The 23,247-nt window shown below is 32.8% G+C and overlaps 2 protein-coding genes and 1 pseudogene across 2 annotated transcripts; 2 read left to right on the forward strand and 1 right to left on the reverse strand.

Moving 5' to 3' along the window:
* Positions 1–434, reverse strand: part of LOC132031902 (chlorophyll a-b binding protein 5, chloroplastic-like) — a 1,933-nt pseudogene extending 1,499 nt beyond the window's left edge.
* Positions 435–10,565: 10,131 nt separating this feature from the next.
* LOC132030741 (uncharacterized) lies at positions 10,566–17,490 on the forward strand. Its single transcript, XM_059420481.1, has 4 exons — positions 10,566–10,719; positions 10,836–10,934; positions 15,510–15,702; positions 17,028–17,490. The coding sequence occupies exons 2-4, from the start codon at positions 10,875–10,877 to the stop codon at positions 17,156–17,158; spliced, it is 384 nt and encodes a 127-aa protein (XP_059276464.1). The 5' UTR covers positions 10,566–10,719; positions 10,836–10,874; the 3' UTR covers positions 17,159–17,490.
* Positions 17,491–18,932: 1,442 nt separating this feature from the next.
* LOC132029284 (putative glycine-rich cell wall structural protein 1) lies at positions 18,933–19,479 on the forward strand. The gene has a single exon (XM_059418599.1). The coding sequence runs from the start codon at positions 18,946–18,948 to the stop codon at positions 19,303–19,305; it is 360 nt and encodes a 119-aa protein (XP_059274582.1). The 5' UTR covers positions 18,933–18,945; the 3' UTR covers positions 19,306–19,479.
* The last annotated feature ends 3,768 nt before the right edge of the window (positions 19,480–23,247 follow it).

Consider the following 23,247-nt stretch of genomic DNA (forward strand, 5'->3'; position numbering starts at 1 on the left):
TATGTCAGACAGCCCAAACTTGAATCAGGTGAAAACAAACATGTCAGAGAGCCCAAAATTGAATCAAGCGAAAACAACCATGTCGGAGATCCCAGAATTGAATCAGGTGAAACTAAACATGTAGGAGAGTCGGGTGGAAACAAACATGTTGGAGAGTCCATATCTGAATCGGGTGAAAAGAAACATGTTGAAGAGTCCATATCTGAATCAGGTGAAAACAAACATGTCGGAGAGTCCAAATCTGAATCAGGTGAAAACAAACATGTCAGACAGCCCAAACTTGAATCAGGTGAAAACAAACATGTCGGAGAGTCCAGAATTGAATCAGGTGAAAACAAACATGTTGGAGGGTCCACATCTGAATCGAGTGAAAACAAACATGTCGGAGAGTCCAAATCTGAAGCAGGTGAAAACAACCATGTTAGAGCATCCATATCTGAATCGGGTGAAAATAAACATGTCGGCCTTGACATGGCTGTTCATATTGGTGCAAATTGAGTGTTAGTCGTTGATGCAAAGCAATCAACTTATCCAGAAGTAGAGTTCCTACAGCACCAGTCTTCTAATCTTACAAATTTGTTCAATTATTCTCTTCCTGAAGAGGAGAAGAGAAGGTTAAATTTCTAAAGGTAAACTTTTTAACTTGTTATTGGCGATGGGGGTGTGTTTTTCGTGTATTCACTGTATAAATTATGTTTCGTAGCAAACAGGAAAGTGAATGTAGGGTTTATCATAAATAACGAATTATTGACAGTTGATCAGGCTGCTTTAGTTTTCTGTTATTGGTTTGTAAATGCATTTTACATCAGAATTTAGCGATAAGTATCTACAATGAAAAGTTGTTCTTTCTAACTTGTCACTCCTCCCCAATTGTTCTTTGATTGAGGTATAGTTTATTAATTGATTGATAACAGCCGACTCCTGGTTTTATAGATGTCTTTATTTTATCACTTAAGAGGACAAAATTCAGATATTTGAAAAATGTAATAGTTTATTTACCAAAAGATGATTATCATTACAAAGAAAAATTTATATACCTAACTGGTAAGCTATTTTAAAGAATATAACAGGATTGGTAATGTGATATGCATCTTACATTTGGAAAGTGCCAAAATCGCTCAGTTTGTTTAATTGAATGTCAATGTGCTTGGTCCAATTTCATAGGGACCAAAACCAAAAAGATACTAATAATTTAAGGACTAAAATGTTATTTCCCTATATTTAGGTGTTAATGTGCAATTACTAATATTTTAGTGATCTTCTAATTAATATCACAAATCTATGTCTATATATATAATATGACTGATCACGTTTTACCTCTAAATTTTTTTTTTTTTTTTCTTAGCACTAAAAAAAAACCATTTCTATTTATTTTTTTTTTTTTTGACATTTTTCCTAATTATAAAATGACAAAAAGTCTACATTTTTCATTTCTTTCCCACTACCCATATTTAAAGTCTTTATAGAAATTAATTACATATTAGTTATTGTGCATTATAGTAGAGAATTGAAAAGCATCATCATTTTTGCTAATCGTGCTTCTTTCTCCGTCTCAAAGTGACGGTTATCTTGCAATTAGTACATTCTATTAAAAGTTTGTAAGTTTCATTTTCATAAGAAAGCTCACGTAGTAGTTTACTTTAGTATATTTTTGTAGCCTATTATTTCCTTCTGTTTGCTTTCCCAGTAATTTATTAGTAATCACCACAATAATATTGTAATAACTACTGTATTAATGTTTCCAAAGTGACATTCCATGCCACTACCCTAAATATTCAATATTTAAGGGCATTCAGAAATTAATCCAATGAGCAACCTGGACACCAATGATATACACCCAAAGAAGGTAAACAAAAAGCCGCTAGCAAGTGAAGGAAAATTATGCAAATGTGAATATGATTTAGAAGAGCGCTAGAGATCATTTCAGATCAAGAAAGAAACAACCGATCTTCGTGGTTAGATCATTTCAGATCAAGAAAGAAACAACCGATCTTCGTGGTTTTTGACTTGTATTATGTAAGTAGAAAGACGTCAATAGAGGAAATTATATGCTTTATTTCATTTTAACTTATATTATATGCTTTGTCACTCTCTAACAATCAATTCTTTAAATTTATCATTTTATTCAAAATAATGTATTTATCGTGATTAAAAGAGAGAAAGGGCCTTGTCCAAATCAATTTTTACTTAATATTTGAAAGAGAATCTTTCTCGTGTTGGAGAAATCTCCGTACGAGAACATACAAATGAGCTTATTTTAGCACTTTCTTTAAAGACAAGTCAAAATGACTATGGTGATCCACGCCATACTTTTCAACGAAACCTTCTTGAAGGGAACCTTCACTTTTATATAAAAGACTAGGTGCAATAGATAAAATATATGCTTTATTTCATTTTAACTTGTATTATGCTTTGTCACTCTCTAACAATCTATTTAGGACAAAGAGTAGACATATAAACACCACGCGAGCTCACCAAATGGTACCATATGCTTTATCTTTTACATTTCAATTTTGCGGTGTGTGTTTAATTTTATTTTATTTTGTGTTTTTCAATTAAAAAGTATGACGTTTGGTAACGTTTATGGCGCAACTTAATCCTTGGTCAAAGTATGCTCCAAAAACACACTAAGTGTATAACAATGATAAAAAAAAAAGATCTCTCTAATTTTTCTTTTTTACGTGCCTAAAAAAAAAAAAAAAAAAATTTTGATCTCTTTGACTTTTTGAATTTCGTGCAACATTGTAATATAAATATATTTTATTCACCTTTATTTGCCCAAATATATCTTTATTAATTTATTTTTGTAAAGAGCCATTAATATATAAAGAAAATCAAGTAATTTTGATTTACTAATTACAACATTATTCATTGTATTTAATTAGTATCAACCTACGGTAAATAAACTTGTTACTTGAAATTCTCATATCAACTTTTTTATATCTTAACACGATATGTGTGTCACACCTTTAATCCGATATAAATTTTTGGGCACCCGAACCTTATTTGGTAAAACTGTATTTTTTTATACCCATAATCTTCGATCTTAAAGGACAAAATACATAATGAAAGTTTTTGAAAGGAACAATATGCTTTTTACCTTTCTCGAATCAAATAAAATCAGAATATATAAAACTTATAATACAATGCGTCAAACAATACCGGTTTACATCGCTTACATAACCGGGGATAACCGGTAACGCTAGTTTAACACAAAACATGAAACAGGATTGGTAATGTGATATGCAGAACATTTGGAAAGTGCCAAAATCGCTCGGAACATTCTTTAATTATGTCAATGTGCTTGGTCCAATTTCATAGGGACCAAAACCAAATGAATTCGAGTATGTAAAGCATGAAATGTATATATTTAGGTGTAAATGTACGATTAAAATCATTTAAGGCTTCCTTTTGAAAAACATAAATCTGCATATCAATATATATATAATTTAACAGGTCCCGGCGCCTCTATGGAGGGATGGTGCGTAAAATCATAATATGCATATATAAAGTATACATATAACGTTATGAGAGGGACGCGGTAAATAAAATCATATTTTTTGACATATACATATATATATATATAAAGTCTACATTTTTCATTTCTGTCCCCTACCCATATTTAAAGTCTTTGCCATCCCGGCCGCCATCCCCATCATCACATCATCATATATATATATATATATAATTGCCCGCATCATCAGGGACGCTGAATAATCAATTGCTAATCGTGCTTCTTTTTCTCCATCGTCAAAGTGACGGTTATCTTGCAATTGACAAACCATTGCATATAAAACATCATCATTTCATAAGAAAGCTCACGTAATGTCATTTGAAAAATCGGACCATAGTTATATCAAATATCTTTCGGACGTTATTCTAAAACTAGCATATATCATAAACGTATTAACAAAACCATAATATTGTAATAACTATGTATTAATGTTTCCAAAGTACTCTTACGAACATTATTCAATATTTCGAGGGCATTCAGAAATTAATCAAATGAGCAACCTGGACCCAATGATATACACCCAAAGAAGGTAAACAAAAATCGCTAGCAAGTGAAACAAAATTATGAAAACAAATGTGCAACTTATGATTTAGATAAATGACATAGAGATCATTTCACATAAGAAAGAATATCAAGAATCAATTCGTCATAAGATCATTTCGGATCAAGAAAGAAACAACCGAGATTCGTGATTTTTGACTTGACATGTAAGTAGGAAAGATCTGCATATAGAGGAAATTAATGCTTTATTTCATTTTAATAATGTATTATATCAACCATTAGTAACACTTAAGAATCCAATTCCAATTTAACACTTTGTCTACGTAAAATTTCTCATTTTCGCACTATTTCCAACATCGCCGAGAATTCAACTTTGGCCAAATCAACAAGAGAAAAACCAACAATATCCATGAGTGATTCAAAACGCATTTTAACATTAATAATTCCTTTCTACACAATTCAACAACATCTCATTTATATTCAATAAACTACATACGATCAATTCAATACCAATGCTCACATATTCGATCACTAATCCGCGCCCATTCACACATGATTTAAGAATATTCCAAGCAATCCATACAATATTCAAGACAACCCAAACAATAGACCATTCCAACCGAAACTTTCCAACTACATTAGGAACATCAATAACACATTTTCTTCTTATCCTAAACTATATCAACAATTCCATACGTTAGCAACATCATTTTCATTAATACAAGAAACCACATTAAAATCACAACAAGTTGCCCACAACGATTACGATTTCCATTCGAGTCATCAAACCTTCATTTTCATCACCTAATATCCATAACAACATCAACCAAACACTAGATGAAATTTGTTCATCATGCCTACATCAAACAACATATACACGGCCACACTTCACACAATAATTTCATGAACTTCATTCCTTTCTACATATTCAAATGCATAAACACACTATAAAACATGTAAGGAAGATTGAATTTCCATTTTCTTTTGTGTTTTTGGACAAGTATAACAACGTGGTGATTTTCTTGCCCAACTTAACCCTCCCTGTTCTTGCGGACCATATATAAAGAAATAATTTTTTGATCAATGATAAATAGTTCGAGACATGAGATCTCTCTTTCTCTCCAAGTTTTCTTGAATTTTCTAGAATTGCAAATGGTGGCTTATGTCTTATTTTAGCACCACTTATATATATATACAAAAAAAAGTTGCCCTTCTCTCCTCCAATTTTTCTTAGAATTTTCTTAAACCATAAAAGATAATCGAAGTATTTTATTCACGTGTGCATATATATGCACCACAAAATATATGTACACATATTAATGAAAATATTTGTAAAGACTTTCCACTACACATATATAAAGCTAAATGAAATAATTTTTTTCCAAATTCCAAGTTTGCCCTTACTTTTCCTTGTTCCAATTTAATTAGTATCCATACCAATAATTAAATGAACGTGCAACTTATGCATTCTTAACAAACCAAAAAAATATAACCTCATCCTTAACTTTCCGCCATTAACTCGGAATATTCAAATATACAAAACGCGAGGTATAACAATTTGGTGCATATAAATTCAGTGGCAGATAAATTCATTTGTTTGTAGCTTTAGTTTTAATCTTACAATTTTTTTGTGGGTAATGATGTAAGGATTTTAATTGAAATTGCATTTTGAAAATTTTGTTGCAAGGGTGATATCAGGATCACGGCTTTAACTTGGATATTTCTATTTTACACTGCTTATTGGAATATTTATGATCAAGTGTGACATTAATGTTTAAATATATGATTAATGCTTTTCTTATAGCCGCGCGACATACAAATACACTAGCTGGTCTTATGATAAACAGAGATGCTATTTCTTTTTGTCATTTTTCCTTATTATTTTCATCCAACTTAGCTTATGTTAAAAATTTAAAAAGTCACTATTAAAAATCAGTTATTTTCTCCAAAACCCTTAGGGGTCGTTTGGTTGGAAACAAGTTATTTCGAGATTAGTTATTCCACCATCCCACAGGGATAAAATAACACTACAATTCCGGGATAACTAATCCCGAGATTAGTTATACCACCATTTTATCCCAACCAAACGTGGGATAATTCATGTCCAGATTAGTTATACCACCATTTTATCCCAACCAAACGTGGGATAATTCATGTCAAATATAATCCCGAAATTATTTATCCTTATTCCTTGTACCAAACGAGCCCTTAGCTCTCCGAGACTAAGGTATGTGCTGAAGGTTTTCATTATATATTTATACTTAAAACTCTCTTATGTAATTATTGTTTCTTTTTATGGATCAATTTTACTAATGTAAGTAGCATTTACATTTAAAGTTATGGCTATACTGGAAAAGATTAATCAAATATTACTATCTGCTTAAGAAAGATATACAAAATATAGAAAATACTCTTAGCAATCACCTAGCTATAGTAAATTCTTTCTTTTATTTACCAGTAATTATAAATTTTCATCGTTTGGTCTCTAAGACTCACTTGCAACTTTCGTTTCAAGTATAGATTATTGTAACTTTGATGTTTTTAAAATCTTATATTCATATTTATGGTCGTTAATGTCTTTGCTTTTACTTCAAGATGATAGTTCTCCTTAAAACTTTAATAGAACTTCATTCGTGTGGTTGTTGTTGCTGTCCCCTTTTTGTTTGAAGTACTAATAATAATTTTTAATATTATGATATTAGAAAAAAATAGTTTGTAAATTTAATGAGATTTTCACGACCGCGCAAAGCGCGGGAAAATTCACTAGTTATCCATAAGTTCCACTCCCTTATATTGATCATCTTTCTATCCTTGGGTTTGGTTGGCTATTGGCGAATAACATGATTCTCGAAGAGTTACATGGGGATAATGTGATAATGTGTCAAAAAGATGCAAGGGTGGACGACTATTATTACCTATTTTAAATATTATTACCTATTTTAAGTAGGTGTAATATTCAATGGGAAGAAAGACATTATTAATCTTCAATTATTCTTTTAATTCACAAAATATCACACGAGAGTATATCTGTATAGATTTAGTTCGATAACCAAATCTAATATGGTACATGATACATAAATGTCAAAAATCTTATATGTAAAACTATCTAGCACTATATTAAAGTGACGAACAATGAGGGCTGAGCATTTAGACAAATTATATTTCATACATAAAAACTACGATTTGAATCTTTGATTTTCAAATTTAAGAAATTACAATCTAAATAAGCTAAGATTGGTTCGATTCATAAGAAGTTTCTGCAGTAGCCCTAAAATAGACATGATGTGGATTGGATAGGCTGGCAACTGTTTTAGATTGGGGTGTGTACTACATTTTCATTTAAGGACAATAAAAACATCAAATCGAAATTTAGTTTTTCTTCGATTTTCGAAACTTTGGAAAAAAGAAAAGAACAAGGAGAAACGAATAATTCAAAATGGGAAGAAATAAATGCCTTATTTAGAGTACGACATCTTTACTTTTGTCAATATTTTATATTTTAAAGAACTTTATATATCAAAATGATTTATAGATAAGTTGTATCAAAAATGATTTGATGCTTGTCTTTTCTTTTATGACCTTTCTCATTTACTCATTAGAAAAGTAATTTGTTGGATACTGCAAGTGCGTGCTTGTCTAAGTTTAAAGTACATATTTCATATTATTTTGAAAGAAATCCATGAATAAATTGCAAAAAGAGAGAGATAGATGCTTTGTTTTCAAAATTTAAGAGATCTCACTTTTGACAGTATTTTATTATTTTTATGTTTTTATTAACTCAGATGTTGTTTGGTTGTTCTTTGTCATTTTTTAATATATAAAAAACAGCATAATACTTACATAATTTGCTTGGTGTTTCAAGGAGAATTAAATTTGGTATAAAATCCAGCATAGCAAATGCAATATTTGGTTAGCTTTTTCCCTTTCTTCTTAAATAATACCCAGCCCCTATGTTAGTGAGAAAAATTATTTATTATTTAGTGCGGAGTAGAATGTTGAATAAGAATATATGTATCAAATATTACGTGAAAATATCAAAATGATAATACTAACCTTCATTATTGTGAACCAACTTTTTTATTGGCTGATGAAAGGCAACCACATATTTTAAATTATACACTATATATTGGTAATTTATAATATAATCAAATTAAACATCTAACAAGAAATAATATCACATTACAAGTCTTGTACTACTAATCCATGCTTAATAATTCCTAATTATATTACTATCTCTGCATAATAATTCATGCATAACTTATATCTAAATCAAACAACTCCTTATTTAACTAGTGGCTCTCTTCTATTACCTGTGTCCTTAATATATTAGGGGAACAATTCGGATAAGTTGTATGATATGATTTGATGCTCTTGTCTTTACATTTTTGACCTTTCTCATTATACTCATATAGAACATTATTTGGTGGGAATTGGGAAAATGCGTAGTACTTGTCTAAGTTCACAGTACGTATCTTTGTGATATTTCAGTATGGGATACTACATATATATTTGTCTAATTAATTTAATACGTGTTTGGGTATTATGATAACTTTGCAGTATCCCTAGCAAGAAATTCTAGACAACTTTGTTGCTAACTGCTAAGAATGATTTGTGTTCAGTTGCAGTGACGGACCATAGATTTTTTGTAAGCTCAATATATAAAGGAGTTAAAAAACCACTACAATTGATAGTGTTTGGTCCGTGTTAATTTATGTGCCGTAATTTGATTAGGCATAAAAATTAAGAAATTTATTTCTTCTCTCAAAATTTATGGATTAAACATACCATAAGTTTTCTATAGCTATAAAAACATGTTAGTTGAAGATATAATTATATAAAGAGAAATTTAAGACATATAATTACTGTATAATTTTTGTATAACCAAAATTCCATACCTCGTGCTATATTGGGCTAGAGCATAAGTTAGTGATGAATTATAATTCCAAATTGATTAGTGTGTAATTTCATAAAACCGTGAAATCAAAGTAGGCTATAAAGTAACAAGAAGATATGGAAATAAAGGGGTATCACTTCCAAAATTTTGCCTAGATAAGATATGCCTTATTTACAAAATTTTCCACATATTGGGTTATCTCCATCTAGAGTGTATCTTTTGGGATGCTTCAGATAACAGCATGACACTTATACTTCTCTCCCACAACAAGGAAATATTTTGCCAGCTGAAATGTAGAGCCAATCCGCCATAATAACGAAAGGATGCCACCACCGAATGAAGACAATACCCACCATTCACAGTTTAGACTACTTAATTTCGCTCGCCGCTACCACGAAAATCATTTTTTCCCTCTCGCTACTATGATATTTCAATTTGCTATCAACAGTTTGAAAGCTTGCCCTATTCGAGAATCTTCAATTTTCAACTCACCAAAGTATTTTACCAATTACATAATATACATTGATTATTAATTATTATACATTTGTAACATATAGTGTATAAACAGCTTCAGTTGTTATAAAAGTAACAAATAGGCACGTATAAATATTTTTAGCTAAAATAGTGAACTTTCCTAGAATAAAATGGGATCTAATCAGCTGTTTTAAGAATACACGTGCTGCATTCACAGAGAGAAGCAGAACAGAGGGACACAAACATATAATTCAGCAAATGACTAACAAATGGGGCCCATATCGGGCCCACAAAGTTGCAAAAAATAGAACAGGATGTTAGTGGCTGTTTGGCCATGATATTTTTTTTTTCCCTGGAGTTAAATTTCGAAAATCATGTTTGACCATAAAATTTTAAAAAATTCGAAACTCATTGAGGTTGAATTTCAATTTTTTTTTTTTTGAAATTTGAAAAAAACTAAAAAATTGTTCTCACTTCAAGTCACTCATAAAAACTCAAAAAACTTCAATTTGTATTCGTGGCAAAACACAACCCCAATTTCTAAATAGGTACTCCCTCCGTCCATTTTTACTTGTCTTCTGTATTTAAAATAGTTTTCCATCTTTACTTTTTCAGTTTGAATAACCAAGAGATAATTTACCGTTTTGTTCTTATTGTACGCTTATAATTGATTATTAGGTTGGAAAATACAAGAAATTGTTAGTGTCTGCACAACTTTTAATATATATTTGATCGATTTCACTTATTAGATAACTTAGTAATTAGGGTGATATAGTGAAGTTGTCATTCTATTAATGTCTCCTTAAGGAGTGTGCCAAATCAATACAGGACAAGTAAAAATGGAAGGAGGGAGTCTTTGTTTTATTCCTTGTTTGCTTATTAATATGAGATAAGTTATATCAGGATTACAAATTATATCGGGAAGTTTCCGCAAGGTGATGGAATAATAATAATAACAGAATTAGTAATCCCCAGATAAAACAATCAAAATGACAAAAATACCCCTGAGATCCCTCAAATCCTTTATCTACTAAATAAAATAGCGGATATTTTTATAAAGAAACAACTTCTTCTTACAAATTATACAATACATACTATTTTTAATACAACAAATCAAATCGTTAATAAGAAATACTATCGGTATAACTAATTGCAGCATAACTTGTATTCAAACCAAACGACCTTTTTTTTTCCAACAAACCAAACGGCCCCTTAAAATGAAAAGCAAGAAAAGAAAAGCAAACTGAAATTTCTCATTCTCTCTCTCTTCATTACAAACTCACCCAAATGGCCAAATATAGTAAATCAAAACCCTAATCAAATTCTTTAATTACAGGTAAGTACTAATTGGATTTTTATTATATCTATAAAGGGTGTGTTTTGTTTTGTAATTTAAATTATTGGGGTTGTAGTTTTTGTATATTTTTATGATCTAATAATGTTTTCTGTTAGGGAAATTCAATTAAAAGTTGTGTACAGATACTGTGAGAGATGATAATAAGCAAAGAAAAGAAACCAGAACCACTTGATTTCTTCATTTGGACTATTGAGGTACTTGGTTTTTTTTTAGTTTCTTGATTTGTATTTTAATTCATCATAATTATACTATTAGATCTTGTGATTTAACTGTTATTTTGATTAAAGTATGGTGCTTTTTTAATTGGTGAATGGGTTTATATGTGTGATATCATTTTCTTAATATTCCATTGTGTTTTGGGTACTTGTAGGAGCTGGGTAGTATGATCAGTTTCTTGATTTTCTGTATTTTGTGAGTTTTGGCGGTCGAAAAATGGAACTTTTTGAGCCCAGGGTCTACCGGAAACAGCCCTTTCTACCCTCCACAAAGGTAGGGTAAGGTCTGCGTACATCCTACCCTCCCCAGACTCCACTTGTGGGAATATACTGGGTATGTTGTTGCTCTGGTGTTGAAGTTTTGAGCTGGGCGACGGTATTAGTGTTTGAAGCTTATTTTCAGTGCCTATGGTTCTAGGTACTAGAAATCCCGATAGTTAGAAGTTACTTAGAGATTGAAAAAAAAGTTCTCCTGAATAATGGATGGGATTTAGAAAGGTGATACTCTATCACTAGGTGAGGGATTAGGTGTAAAACGAGCAGCTCAAGAGTGTGAATATTTGAAGAATATTTATTCAAGAGTCTTTCATGAACTTCGTAAACTATAAAATATTTTACTCTCTACCCCACACAAGTAGGGGTAAAGTCTGCGTACATCCTGTCCTCCCCAGACCCCACCTGTGTGATTACACTGGTATGTTGTTGTTGTTAGCTGAATTAGAAGTATGTTTTCTTTTATGATCAATATGAATATATGGGAAGATCAACAAAAGGGTAGAATAAGAACAAACCAAAGGAATAAGAGAAAAGGAAAAGCAAAGAGAAAGAAATCTAGTGGCATTAAGGAAGACGATTGATTTTGTCGGGTTAGATGGTTGCAGATTTGGATAGGGGGGCTCGTGATAAAAAAAGATTTGGATAGGGGGCATAAACTGTCATCTATTCCTTTGCTTCTGAATTGTGGATGGCCATCTGTGCACTTCCATTGATAAGCGGCATAAATAGGAATTACCCAATGATTGGGAAAGCTCAAAGGTTGCTAGATGTTGGTCTCACAAGATCATTTACCCAACTGTGGGCAATGGCAAGTGTGAAATAATTAAAGTTGGTTTTTCGAAATATCATAGATATTAGTGAAGTTTCTAGAATGGCCTACTGTAATATCTTGGATATTTATCTTGAAGAAATATCTAGATCTTCCAGAGTCTTGCTAGAAGATAAGGTTAACTAGATTTTTCTTCTAGATGTATCTAGAACAATATCTAGAACTATCTCTTGACAAGTATAAATAGGGATGGTCTTGTGCATTTGTAACCAAGCCAATTCAAGAAAGCTTTCTAGTATAACCAAGTTCTCATATCTAATATCTTCCTTCTCTTTTGAAACTTTCTCTTCTTTAGTTGAATCTTGTGACCTTAGTTAGTGATCTTGGGCTAGCAGAAACATAAAGGTCTTTTCAGTTTATTTTTCTTTTGCTATTCTTTACATGGTATCAAAGCTATAGCCATAGGTTGGTTTCTGAAAATTTTGTTTCAAGATCGGGTTAGTGGGAGATTTAGCTGATTTCTCTGAATGGATTTGAGCGGTCATGCTAATGGACTGAAGATGGAATTATTGAACTAGTCCAACTGTAAGGAATGGAAGACATGTATGCAGTTCTACCCTGTTGGCAAGGATTTGTGGGAGGTTGTTAATAAGAGTAATGCAAGTCCTCTTGGCAAATCGAAGAACAAAAACACAATCAAAAAGTGGAAGTAGATTAATGCCAAGGCGGAGTTTATTCTAAAGAGGTCTATCTCCCATAGTTTATTGATTATATTATAAGGTGTAAGTTAGCTTATGAAATATGGAGGATCCTCAATCGATCCTTCAACAAGAAAGATGAAGCCCTATCATAAATATTGGAGAATGAATTGGATAACACTAATCAAGGTAATCTTTCTATTGCCAAATACTTGTGAAGATTAAAAACTTATGTTCCGAAATCTCTCTACTGAAGATGAGGTTACTTCTGAAGCACAGATAAGAACAATTTTTATTTGTAGTTTGAAGCAAGAATACTCTTTGTTACATCAATTCAAGGATGTGTTCAACAACCATGCTTCGAGGAGTTTGAGAATTTGCATCAATATAAGAGCTACTAATGGATGGTGTATTTATCAAAGAAGGGGAAGGAAATGCTCTTGCAACCAATTAGAGGAATTTTAAAGGAAAACAAATGTAAAGTGGCTTTAGAGGTGCACATTCTCAATTCCAAGATGGTTCAAGCTCGCGAAGAAATAAGAAAGAGTCTTTTGCTATTCTTTACATGTAGAGAATAGCAGAAACATAAGCGGGAGAGATCTTCTTCTAGCCCAAGATTGATAATTAAGGTTGGCGGATTAAACTAAAGAAGAGACCACTTTGAAAGAGAAGGAGGATTTTAGATAGAAAAACTTGATTATGTTAGAAACTTTTTTTTAATTGACTTGGTTACAAATGCTCAAGATCACCCCTATTTATACTTGTCTAGGGAAGGTTCTAGATATTGTCCTTAAAAATCTAGTTAACCTTATCTTCTAGCAAGACTCTAGAAGATCTAGATATTTCTTCAAGTATGTATCCAAGATATTACACTGGTTCTTTCTAGAAACTTTACTAAAAATCTATGATATTCCAAAACATCAACTTTAATTTTTTCATACTCTCCCTTAAAGTGATTTTTTGGAAATTGCTCCAAGCTTGTCCGCGAAGGACTCAAACAAAGCTTTAGCAAGTGACTTGGTGATCATATCATCAATATTCTCCTAATGTCACACTACCTAAGTGTTTATAGTTACATCAAGAAATCTTTCTCGGGTGAACTGATGTTCCACCTCAATGTTCTTAGTTCTTGCATGGAATACCAAATTATTTACAAGCTTGATGGCACTTTAATTGTCTCCAAAACCTGCAGTTGGCTTTGATATAGAGAGATGCAAGTCTTCAGTCTTTGGAGCTATACCCATTCTTGAGCAGTAAGAGCTGATGCTCTATATTCTGCCTCCGTGATTGATAAAGAAACCGAGTCTTACTTCGTGCTGCACCAAGAAACACGTGTTCCACCACAGTGAAAAATATAGCCCGATATGGATCTTTGGTCATCCAAATTACCACCAAATCACTGTAACCAGTTAATACCAAGTCATTCTTCTTCCATAAAAATAAGCCCATATATGATGTTGAGTTGATATATTTTAGAATCCTCTTTGCAGCTTCCAAGTGAAGCTTTCTTGATGATTGCATAGATCTGCTGATATATCCCAACAGAGAAAATAATGTCATGGTAATCCCACAAGAGCTCGAGGAATGGGGTATGATGTATGCTGACCTTACCTCTACCTTTGCGGGGCAGGAGGCTGGACCCTTGGCTCAAAAGAAATGTAACAGACGCAATCTGGTTTTATAATAGTCAAATATAGAATACTTCCAACAAGAGCTCAAAAAGGCTTGGGATCTGCAAGAAGTGGGCCGCCTTCGCACGTTAAACTTGTGTTATCTTAAGAGTAGCAGACTTTTTGCTTTGCTTCTGCCCAAACATGTCGACAAATTTCTTGACAAAAATGCAAGTCATCCTTTGGAAATCATTTTCTTAGCAAAAAGGAAAAGAAAATTCACAAACCGTGTGCGATTTCATTGGGAATCCTTAAAATCTCCGAGGCGTGGGATATTTGAATTAGTTTCAGTTTAGGCATCTTTGCCACGGCCTTATACCTGACTTTGAGTAAATGGTGTGCTCCATCTTTATTTTGTAACAGACACATGTCATTCTTATCCTACTACTGCTTAGGATAACAATTTATATATAGAGAGTGTATATACTGATAACTTGAAGTGATATGAATGATATTTTAGCTGGATATTTTACAAATTGAGGAACGGAATCAAATCCATAAACCTGCGGGGCAATGCCCGAGTTGAGGAGTGGATTGACTGATTTATGAAACCATCTGTTACCTATGTTCTTCAAAATCCTACTGAAATAGTGAATGGATAAAATTTTGAATGCTTTGACCTCATGTAATTATTAGGTGTAAAAATTGATTTAGTAGTTTTAGATAACCTGCTTGCGAAGACTTCCCCCCTTCTGTCAAGTTGCCTTGTATGATAAGTCGGCATACTTATTCACTACTTTAACAAAATGGAGCCTGACATTCTGAAGTGGGATAGTTGTAATTTCTGATATCCTAAATTCTTATCTTGTGTGCCCTGAACTCTGTCCATTTAATTAAGGTGTTTATTGAAGGAGGGAAAAAAGAAGAGGAGAAATTGACATAAATAGCTGCTCACCAAAATAATAGCCAGCAAATGTATTTTTTGTATATTAAAGGATAGTATACATAAAATATACATTTTTGATACAAATTAGTAATGTATATTTTTTTTAATATTTGGCTAGCGAATGTAATTATTTTTGGCTGATCGGCTAAATGTGTAACTTGCCCAAAAAAAATGAGTTTGAGGAATGAGCCACTGTTTATGAGTGAATGCATCTTAATCGATGACTGATATTCTGTTGTCTCTCTTGTTTTCCAGGATGTTGGTCTATGGTTAGAAGAAATAAATCTTGGCAGCTATCGACAAATATTCAAAGAAAATGGTGTTAATGGAGAGTATTTGGAGGGGATGTCTATGTTCACGACTGAACAGATTCTTCGGTTTATAAGAAGGTGCCACATGAAATGGGGAGACTTCATAACGTTGTGCAAGGAGCTGAGGCGGATAAAAGGTTACTATATACTCCCTCTCTCTGTCTTGGCTCACAAACGAAACCATATCTCTAAGTTTCTTCGTTCTGTTGATGTGAAGTTTGACAGCTTTTTTTAGTCCGTCTTTCTAGCAATATGACTAACAGCCTGTTTGGCCAAGCTTTTGGGAAGTCAAAAGTTTTTCTTTTTTGCTTTTCAAAAAGTGATTATTTAGAAAGTTGAGCTGTTTGGCCAAAGCTTTTAGAGAAAAAATAAATGCTTTTGAATACTAGCAGAAGTTATTTTTCAGCTGAAAAAGTAGATTTTCCCCCGAAAACACTTTTGGAACATTGTCCAAACGCAAAGTACTGTTCTAATATTGGCAAAAGAGCTTTTCAAACTTTCCCAGTTTAAAAAAAATAAAAATAAAATAAAATAAAATCTGGTTAGCTAAACTCACACTGCTACGTTCCAAAAGTACTTTTCCGAAAAGCACTTCTAAAAAAACACTTTTCAAAATAAGCAGATTTTCTAAGCTTGGCCAAACAGACTATAAGTTTTGTTGTACTATGTTTTTTTTAATCTGCTTTGATTGGTGACTCACTCATGTTTTCTTTGTTGTGTGAAAAACCCTTGTGCAAAATTTGAATTTGGGACTTATTCACTTGCCAATATGATGTGATGGTTCCATGCCGCTGTATGCCTCTACTTAATTATATCCATTCTCTTTTGAATTCCTAGGATTTTGCATGTACATTTTGTGATCTAATCTTGATACTCATGTCAAGCACTGTCTACATACATTGTCTAAAACTTTCTACCTTAGTACAAATGAAACAGATTTGTAAAATCGTAGCTAGTGAGATACTTCATTTGTTTGTGATATAACGGGAAGCTATTGAAATACATCAGTGAATCTGCTGTTGCTTTTTAGGAATGGAAACGGAAATTAAAAATTGCTCCTAACGTATTAGAAATCACTTAAATTTTCCCTCCTTCTACCTTCTTCATCAAAAATGGCCCTTACTGTTGACAGTTTCAGAAAAAAAAAAAAAAATAACCCTTACCGTCGATTTTCGGATTAAAATGCCCTCCTTTCGCTTGTTGGACCTAAAGGGCCCTTAACGTTAATGGCACCGCAATTGGGGTCCAACATGTGGAAGGAGGGGGGTTTTTAATCCAAAATTAACGTCAATGCCAATTGGGGTCAATAGGTGGAAGGAGGGCAAATGCAAGCCATTTCCAATACGTTAAGCACATTTTTGAACCTTTTCCATTTTAGGAATGGAGATACTGCTATGCTTTTACTATTTGTTAGTGTCCTATGGTTCCTTTTATCGTTATTGATTCAAATTCATGTCTCCAGTGGCTTGCTTGAAGGGAGAGCAAAAATTCCGGCGACCATGGTGGGCCCCGTCTTGTATCTCCGTAGTGTTTATGAAGACGGCCAAGCGTAACAGGCAGTGCAGAGTGGTTTCACTGAAGCTGGAACCTTGAAACTGATAATGCCAATCTGTGTGTGTTAGTTAATATATCCAGCGGAGAAGTGGAAAATGGCTTCCCTCTGCTTATTTCCCTCGTAGTAATTTTTTTGCCCCCTTATGCTCAAGCATTTTATGTATACGTAACTTTGTAGTCTGCTTTTGCGCTTTGTTTTTAGTAGTTGTGGTGTTTATAATTTCAAATGAAGAAAAGAGATGACACTTATGTAAATTTAGTGTGTAATGTGTTAATAGTTTCCAAACATCCATTCTACTTTTAGTGCTAGCAATGACCTGCCTGCAGATTGAATGTATGTGAACTCCTGCTATTACATGTTTGTTTCTCTCTCTCTTTATATATACACACAGTTAAACCTCTCTATAATGGTGTCGTTTGTCTGGCTATTTTTTGGTTGCTATAATGAAATGTTGTTGTACAAAACATATAATATAACATAACATGAAAAATATATGTCAAAGAAAACTTGACCGATTTTATGCATGCAGAAACAGGACAATTTGAAGAGAAAAATATGCAAAACAAAAGATCACTTGGACCATCAATCTAGTCTATTCTTACCTCAGGAATCGACTAGTTTAATTTATATACACGGACTGTTTAAAGTTTTTACGCTATTAGATTATTTAAAATACAATTAGAAGAATTTCTCAGTAATAAGTGAAACTAGCAACTTGAAAATTAAGGTAAGTAACCTTTTAACAGATTAAATTACGTTAATACAGTAAAATTTTCATTATTCTTGGTGAATATTAGTTAAATATTTTATCTCTCTCATTCGTTACTACCGCAATTCTTTTGCTTATGAATTCGATATGGATATAGTCCAAAATATTAGATGCTTAAATTCTAATCGGTATAGGTAAACGTTCGGAATGTACATATTATGGTGAAAAGTGACACTAATGTTTAGATTGGGTTGTATTGATTATCTAAAGGTCGAGTAATTAAGTGATTGGATTGTAAGATTTCCAAGTTCAAAATAAAAGACTTACTTTGTTAGACAAATAACGTTTTCAACTTTCAATACAGAACTGAAAACGTAAGATATAATTTCCTTTGTAACTCTTCTTTTGTTTATTGATATTGATCAACTACATTCACTTCATCTCTTCTTGATCTTCCGTTTTGCAAGTATTCATTAATGGTACTTCCATTAATTGTCTCTAACCATGCCATTACCTATAGTATTTAACCACTTCCTGTTCAGATTTTTCATAGTACCTCAAAAATCCTACAATGTAATACCTTAGGTCTTTGCTGACTACTCCAGCATTCAGCCTCAGAAAACAAAGGCCACAAAAGCAAAGTAAGATATATTGGCCTCTTCCTTCTTCTTGATGTGATATAGTAAGTAAATTCAGAATGAGTCTAAAGTATCCACATACATGTATAAACACACACGCACACACGTACAAACATTTTTTTTTTTTTTTTTTGCTTTTGCATATGTACTTAATTATAGATCAAGTCGAAAACAGTGCAAGGCCAAATGATGCCTTTCTCCTATGAGTTCAACTGAACCAGTATTTTGACATGAAACATAATATACATGTGAAAAATCATATTAGAATTTCAATAACTATTAGTTTGACACATAATTTTAGAAGTACGATTACATTAAACGTTGAACAATCAAGTTTAAATCTTGATTCCGTCTCTGATTTAATTGAATTCACTTTAGATTCGCCTATACTTGATATTGTTGATTGTGATATAGTACCTCATTTTTTAATACTAAGAATGTGCAATTTTTCTTTGCAGTGCCAACATTAGGTGCAAAAATGACATGCAAGTTGATGCTACTTCTTGTTTTGGGAGTTCTAGTGCAAACTTCCTCTGCAAGGAAGCTTCTTGAGAATCCATTAATACCCAATTTCCTTAACTTCAACGGTGGATTTGACCAAATTTTAGGAGGTTTTAGCGGCAGCGGCGGCGGCGGTGGAGGAGGTGGCGGTGGAGGAGGAGGTAGTAATGGCGGATTTGGTTCTGGCTTTGGATATGGCGAGGGTTATGGATCCGGTGCAAACGGCAATGGCGGCGGTGGTGGAGGCGGCGGCGGTGGTGGTGGCGGCGGCGGTCAAAATGGTGGTAGTGGATTTGGTTTCGGACAAGGATGGGGCCATGGTGGTGGTGGATTTTGAATAAATATACCAACATTTGCTCAAATAATTTTTTTATGTAATAAGTGAAAAGCAAATAATATGCTATAAGGGACTTTCTTTCCTAATCCCTAACTATGGCTAGTGGTTCTTGAATAAAACATTTTGCTAATGCAAACTTATTGATTATTAAATATTGATAACAATGCTTGAGGTGATGTACTACGTACGCTTGTTTTGTGATCCACTTTTATCTTGTTACAGTCAACCTCTCTATAGTGGCAGTATTTATCCGGAAATTTCATGGCTGCTATAGTGAGGTGTTGCTATGCATATAAACTGACATTCGATATTTAGATCTCATTTAGCTGTTATAAACAAAAGTACGCAAAAAATTAACTTTTTGTACTTTTTATGTTATAAACGAAAATAATATACTTGTAAATTTTAAAATCTCAACTGATTTTCATATCTCATAAATTAAAAATTGAAAAGACTAATAAATTACTACTAAATCCATAACTAGTTGTACCACACAGATAAATAATTAAAATCTATGGAACATATGCATTTTAAATTAATTGAGAATTTAAATATTTCAAGTTGTACGCAAAAACTCTACAATATAATTGTAGGCTGTTTCGTAAATTCTAGTCTCTTAGTGATAATATAACGCTTGAATTGACTAAGAATTTTGTCCAAACTTTTAGCAAAAGGAAATTTAGCTTTCCATATGAAAGGCCATCTAAGTCTTTATGAGTTGACTATTTTATCTCCAAGTAGCAGTAGGTTGAGGCTCTTCATCGATACTTTTGTTGTCACATATTTCTTACAAAATATTATTACACGCTATTTGAGTATGGCTGTTATAGAGAGGTAATTTTACAAAGAGTGTACCGCTATAATGGATGCCATTCTTTGTTATAGTAACGTCGTTATAGAGAAGCAAAATATAACATGAAAAATCGGTTCCTGAGAAAATCAGGCCGTTATAGTGAAATGCCATTATAACGAATGGCAATTATAGAAAAGTTTGACTTATGATGAAATTTTTGACTTATGATGAGATTTTTTTCTTATGTTAGCAAGAAAACGTTCAAATGTTAGAATTGCGACTTTAAATTTTGTCTCGAGAATCATACATTAAAATCTTTTATCTTAATCCATGAACAATAAAAAACTAAATTTTTGAAAAGTAATAAAAAGTAAAAGGCTAAAGTCATAGATAGACCCTCAAACTTGTCCATATTTTTCACTTGGACCCTCAACTGAGCGGCGTACCATATGAACCCTTCAAGACAATTTTTATTGTGTCACTTAAACACCGCGGGCCAGCTTGGCACATTGCATGGAATTCACTAACATTGAGCGCGTGAATGTATTAAAAGGAAAGGAAAAAGCTAATTTCTACACCCCCACCCACCCGCCATTACCACCCTTTCTTCTTCTTCCTTACGAACCGCCATGACGATCGAATCCGAAGAACCAACAATGGCGGTCTCAAGCTTTATTCACCTCAAGCTTCTCAACTCCATCTTTAGCTCGAGTTCAACTCAACAAATCAATTAAAAATACTTCCCATCAACAATTTAAAATTAGGAAGCAGCCATTTTTTTTAATTATTATTTTTAGATCACATGGTAATGCATATTAGAGTCTCTTAATTAATAGGACATTTTTGTACGTTTATTCTGTGAAATTGGAGGTAAGAGTGTAATAGAGGTATCTTAGAGGTCTATGGTGAGGTGAAATGCTCGATTTTTCCGTTCGTCATTGGAAAATATGGAGATGGCTTGAATTTCATCATGAAGATGGCCGGAATTATTTTAAGGACCCAAATCTGACTCTTCTTTTTTAGAACAAAACAAAGCATCTAAGAGGAAGAAGCAGTCTTATACAAAGTATTTGGGGAAGGAGGTGGCGGAGACAGTGGTTGTGAACTAGTGGATCCGGTCGGCACATTGGTGGTAATGGCGCAGGAAGAAGATGAATGAGAGAGATTTTTTTAATTGAAAAATCTAAGGAATTAATTGAGTTCAAATGGGGTCACGTAAATGTATATTTGGGTTGTTTTGGATGAAGCCTTGTTAATTGTTTATGTGGCATTGTAAAAATATATGGCAAATTTTAATTGGGTAGCAAATACGGAGTTGCGTACGTCATAACACGATAACTTTTATTTTCAATCGAACCGATGTGTCTAAGTGACACAGTAAAAGTAGTTTTGGAGGGTTTAGATGGTAAGAGTTTCAGTTGGGGGGTCTAAGTGGATTTTACGGACAAGTTCGAGGGTCTGTCGATGACTTAAGCCAAAGTAAAAAGGAATGCCTCCATGCATATCATCGATCGCATGGAAAAGGCTCAGGCCATGTGTCGCTTGAAGCATTAATATATAGGAGTCCACAACTTTTTTTAACCCAAAAAGTGTCAAAAGGCATCAAAATACCTCAAAAAAAAAAAAAAGTTGCTGAAGTAACTTTTGCGCACAAATTTAGTGCGCAATATGGGTTCAATAAAATGCCCCCCAACTTCATTTTCCAAGCTACTCTTCTTCACCTCCTCCATTTTCACTCTTTCAATATACTTTAGCGTCGCCACCCCCCCCCCCCCCAAAAAAAAAAATCACGTCTCAAAGCTTCGAAATGTCAAACATTGCTATAGAACCCGATGTTTGTGAATGTGGTCGTTATTGTAAGGTAAAAACATCAAGGACCGAAAGATAATGCGGGCGTCATTTTGGCGTTGTAAAGTGCTCGAAGTAAGTGTTTTTACATTTTTTTAGGGTTTAAATTTTTTTCACATTATATACATATTATACGTTTAAAAACTGATTGTAATGTTTATAGGATATGGGCGGTTGCAAACATTTTCGTTGGGAAGATAGCATTCCTGTGAATAAAATGGTGGCGGCGAAAATTAAAAAGCCTCCTGTTGATAGAGATACCGCAACTTCACGTATTTCAAGAGATACCATGAAGTTTGACTTGCAATTTAAGCTTATGGAAGCTAAAGAAAAGATTGGCCTTTTGGAGGTCTTGCTAAAAGAATCCAAAGAAAAACAAACTTTTGTCAATGCTAACCTTAGAGAAACTTAGCACGAGAAAAATTCTTTGAAAGAAAAACTGAAATTTTGGAAGATTATTTGTGCTATGTTGCTGTTGTTTATTATTTCTATGTATTTTTTTTTACTAAGTTTAATATTTCTATGTATTTTCTATTTATTTTGTTATTTTTATGTACTTTGTTTTTACTAGTTGCACGTTTTCATTTATTATGTAATCCTCACCCTTTATGTACTAATTTATCTTTTTTTTTTTTTTTTTTAAATTGTGAATTGTTGAACTTTTTATGTATTATTAACTCTAAGAAGATTATTTAAATTAATAATAGACTATAATAATCAAAGAAAATTAAAAACATACTAAAAATATTCAAATTGGTGACTTCATCATAAACTAAAAATACAAATTAACCGCACGAGTCCGAAACTTAAATTACCCAAAATCTAAGAGAGTGAACCAAAATAACCCGTAATCATCATCAGAATAGAAGTCCTCAATATCATCCTCAGAACAATATTTTGGGTTTCTTAAGACATATTTTTTTCTGTAGATGTTAATTCTCTACTTGTTGATGATGCTTGTTCTTCGGTCAACTTTAGCATGTAAAATCTACAACATCTTGCTAGCATTCCGTTGTTTTCTTTCTAATCATTTGTACGGCAAGCTCGGCAAGTTTTCGGACCTACTCGAGGCATAGTTACCGAGTACCTTGTTGGGATTTGAGCGTTGAGATTTTTCAAGTCATGAACAAGACGTTCACAGCCGATTTGGTGTCGATGTGCCCATCTCGTCGTAACCGCAAAAATATTCTCGTGAATCTGAATATTTCACGCTGCAAAAATCATCATTACGCTCTATAAGAAGGTGGGGTTTCATATAGTCTAGTAGGAAATCATTGTTATTAAGAAAACTTGATTCACTG

The sequence above is a fragment of the Lycium ferocissimum genome, chromosome 9 (genome assembly GCF_029784015.1).
Source record: "Lycium ferocissimum isolate CSIRO_LF1 chromosome 9, AGI_CSIRO_Lferr_CH_V1, whole genome shotgun sequence".
Taxonomy (NCBI): Eukaryota; Viridiplantae; Streptophyta; class Magnoliopsida; order Solanales; family Solanaceae; genus Lycium; species Lycium ferocissimum.

What these genes read in the sequence shown, in the direction of transcription:
- LOC132030741 (XM_059420481.1), top strand. Translation starts at nt 10,875, where the DNA reads ATGATAATAAGCAAAGAAAAGAAACCAGAACCACTTGATTTCTTCATT. An exon ending in TCTTCATTTGGACTATTGAG is followed by an intron (nt 10,935 to 15,509) that starts GTACTTGGTTTT and finishes CTTGTTTTCCAG; the next exon opens with GATGTTGGTCTATGGTTAGA. An exon ending in GGAGCTGAGGCGGATAAAAG is followed by an intron (nt 15,703 to 17,027) that starts GTTACTATATAC and finishes TCATGTCTCCAG; the next exon opens with TGGCTTGCTTGAAGGGAGAG.
- LOC132029284 (XM_059418599.1), top strand. Translation starts at nt 18,946, where the DNA reads ATGACATGCAAGTTGATGCTACTTCTTGTTTTGGGAGTTCTAGTGCAA.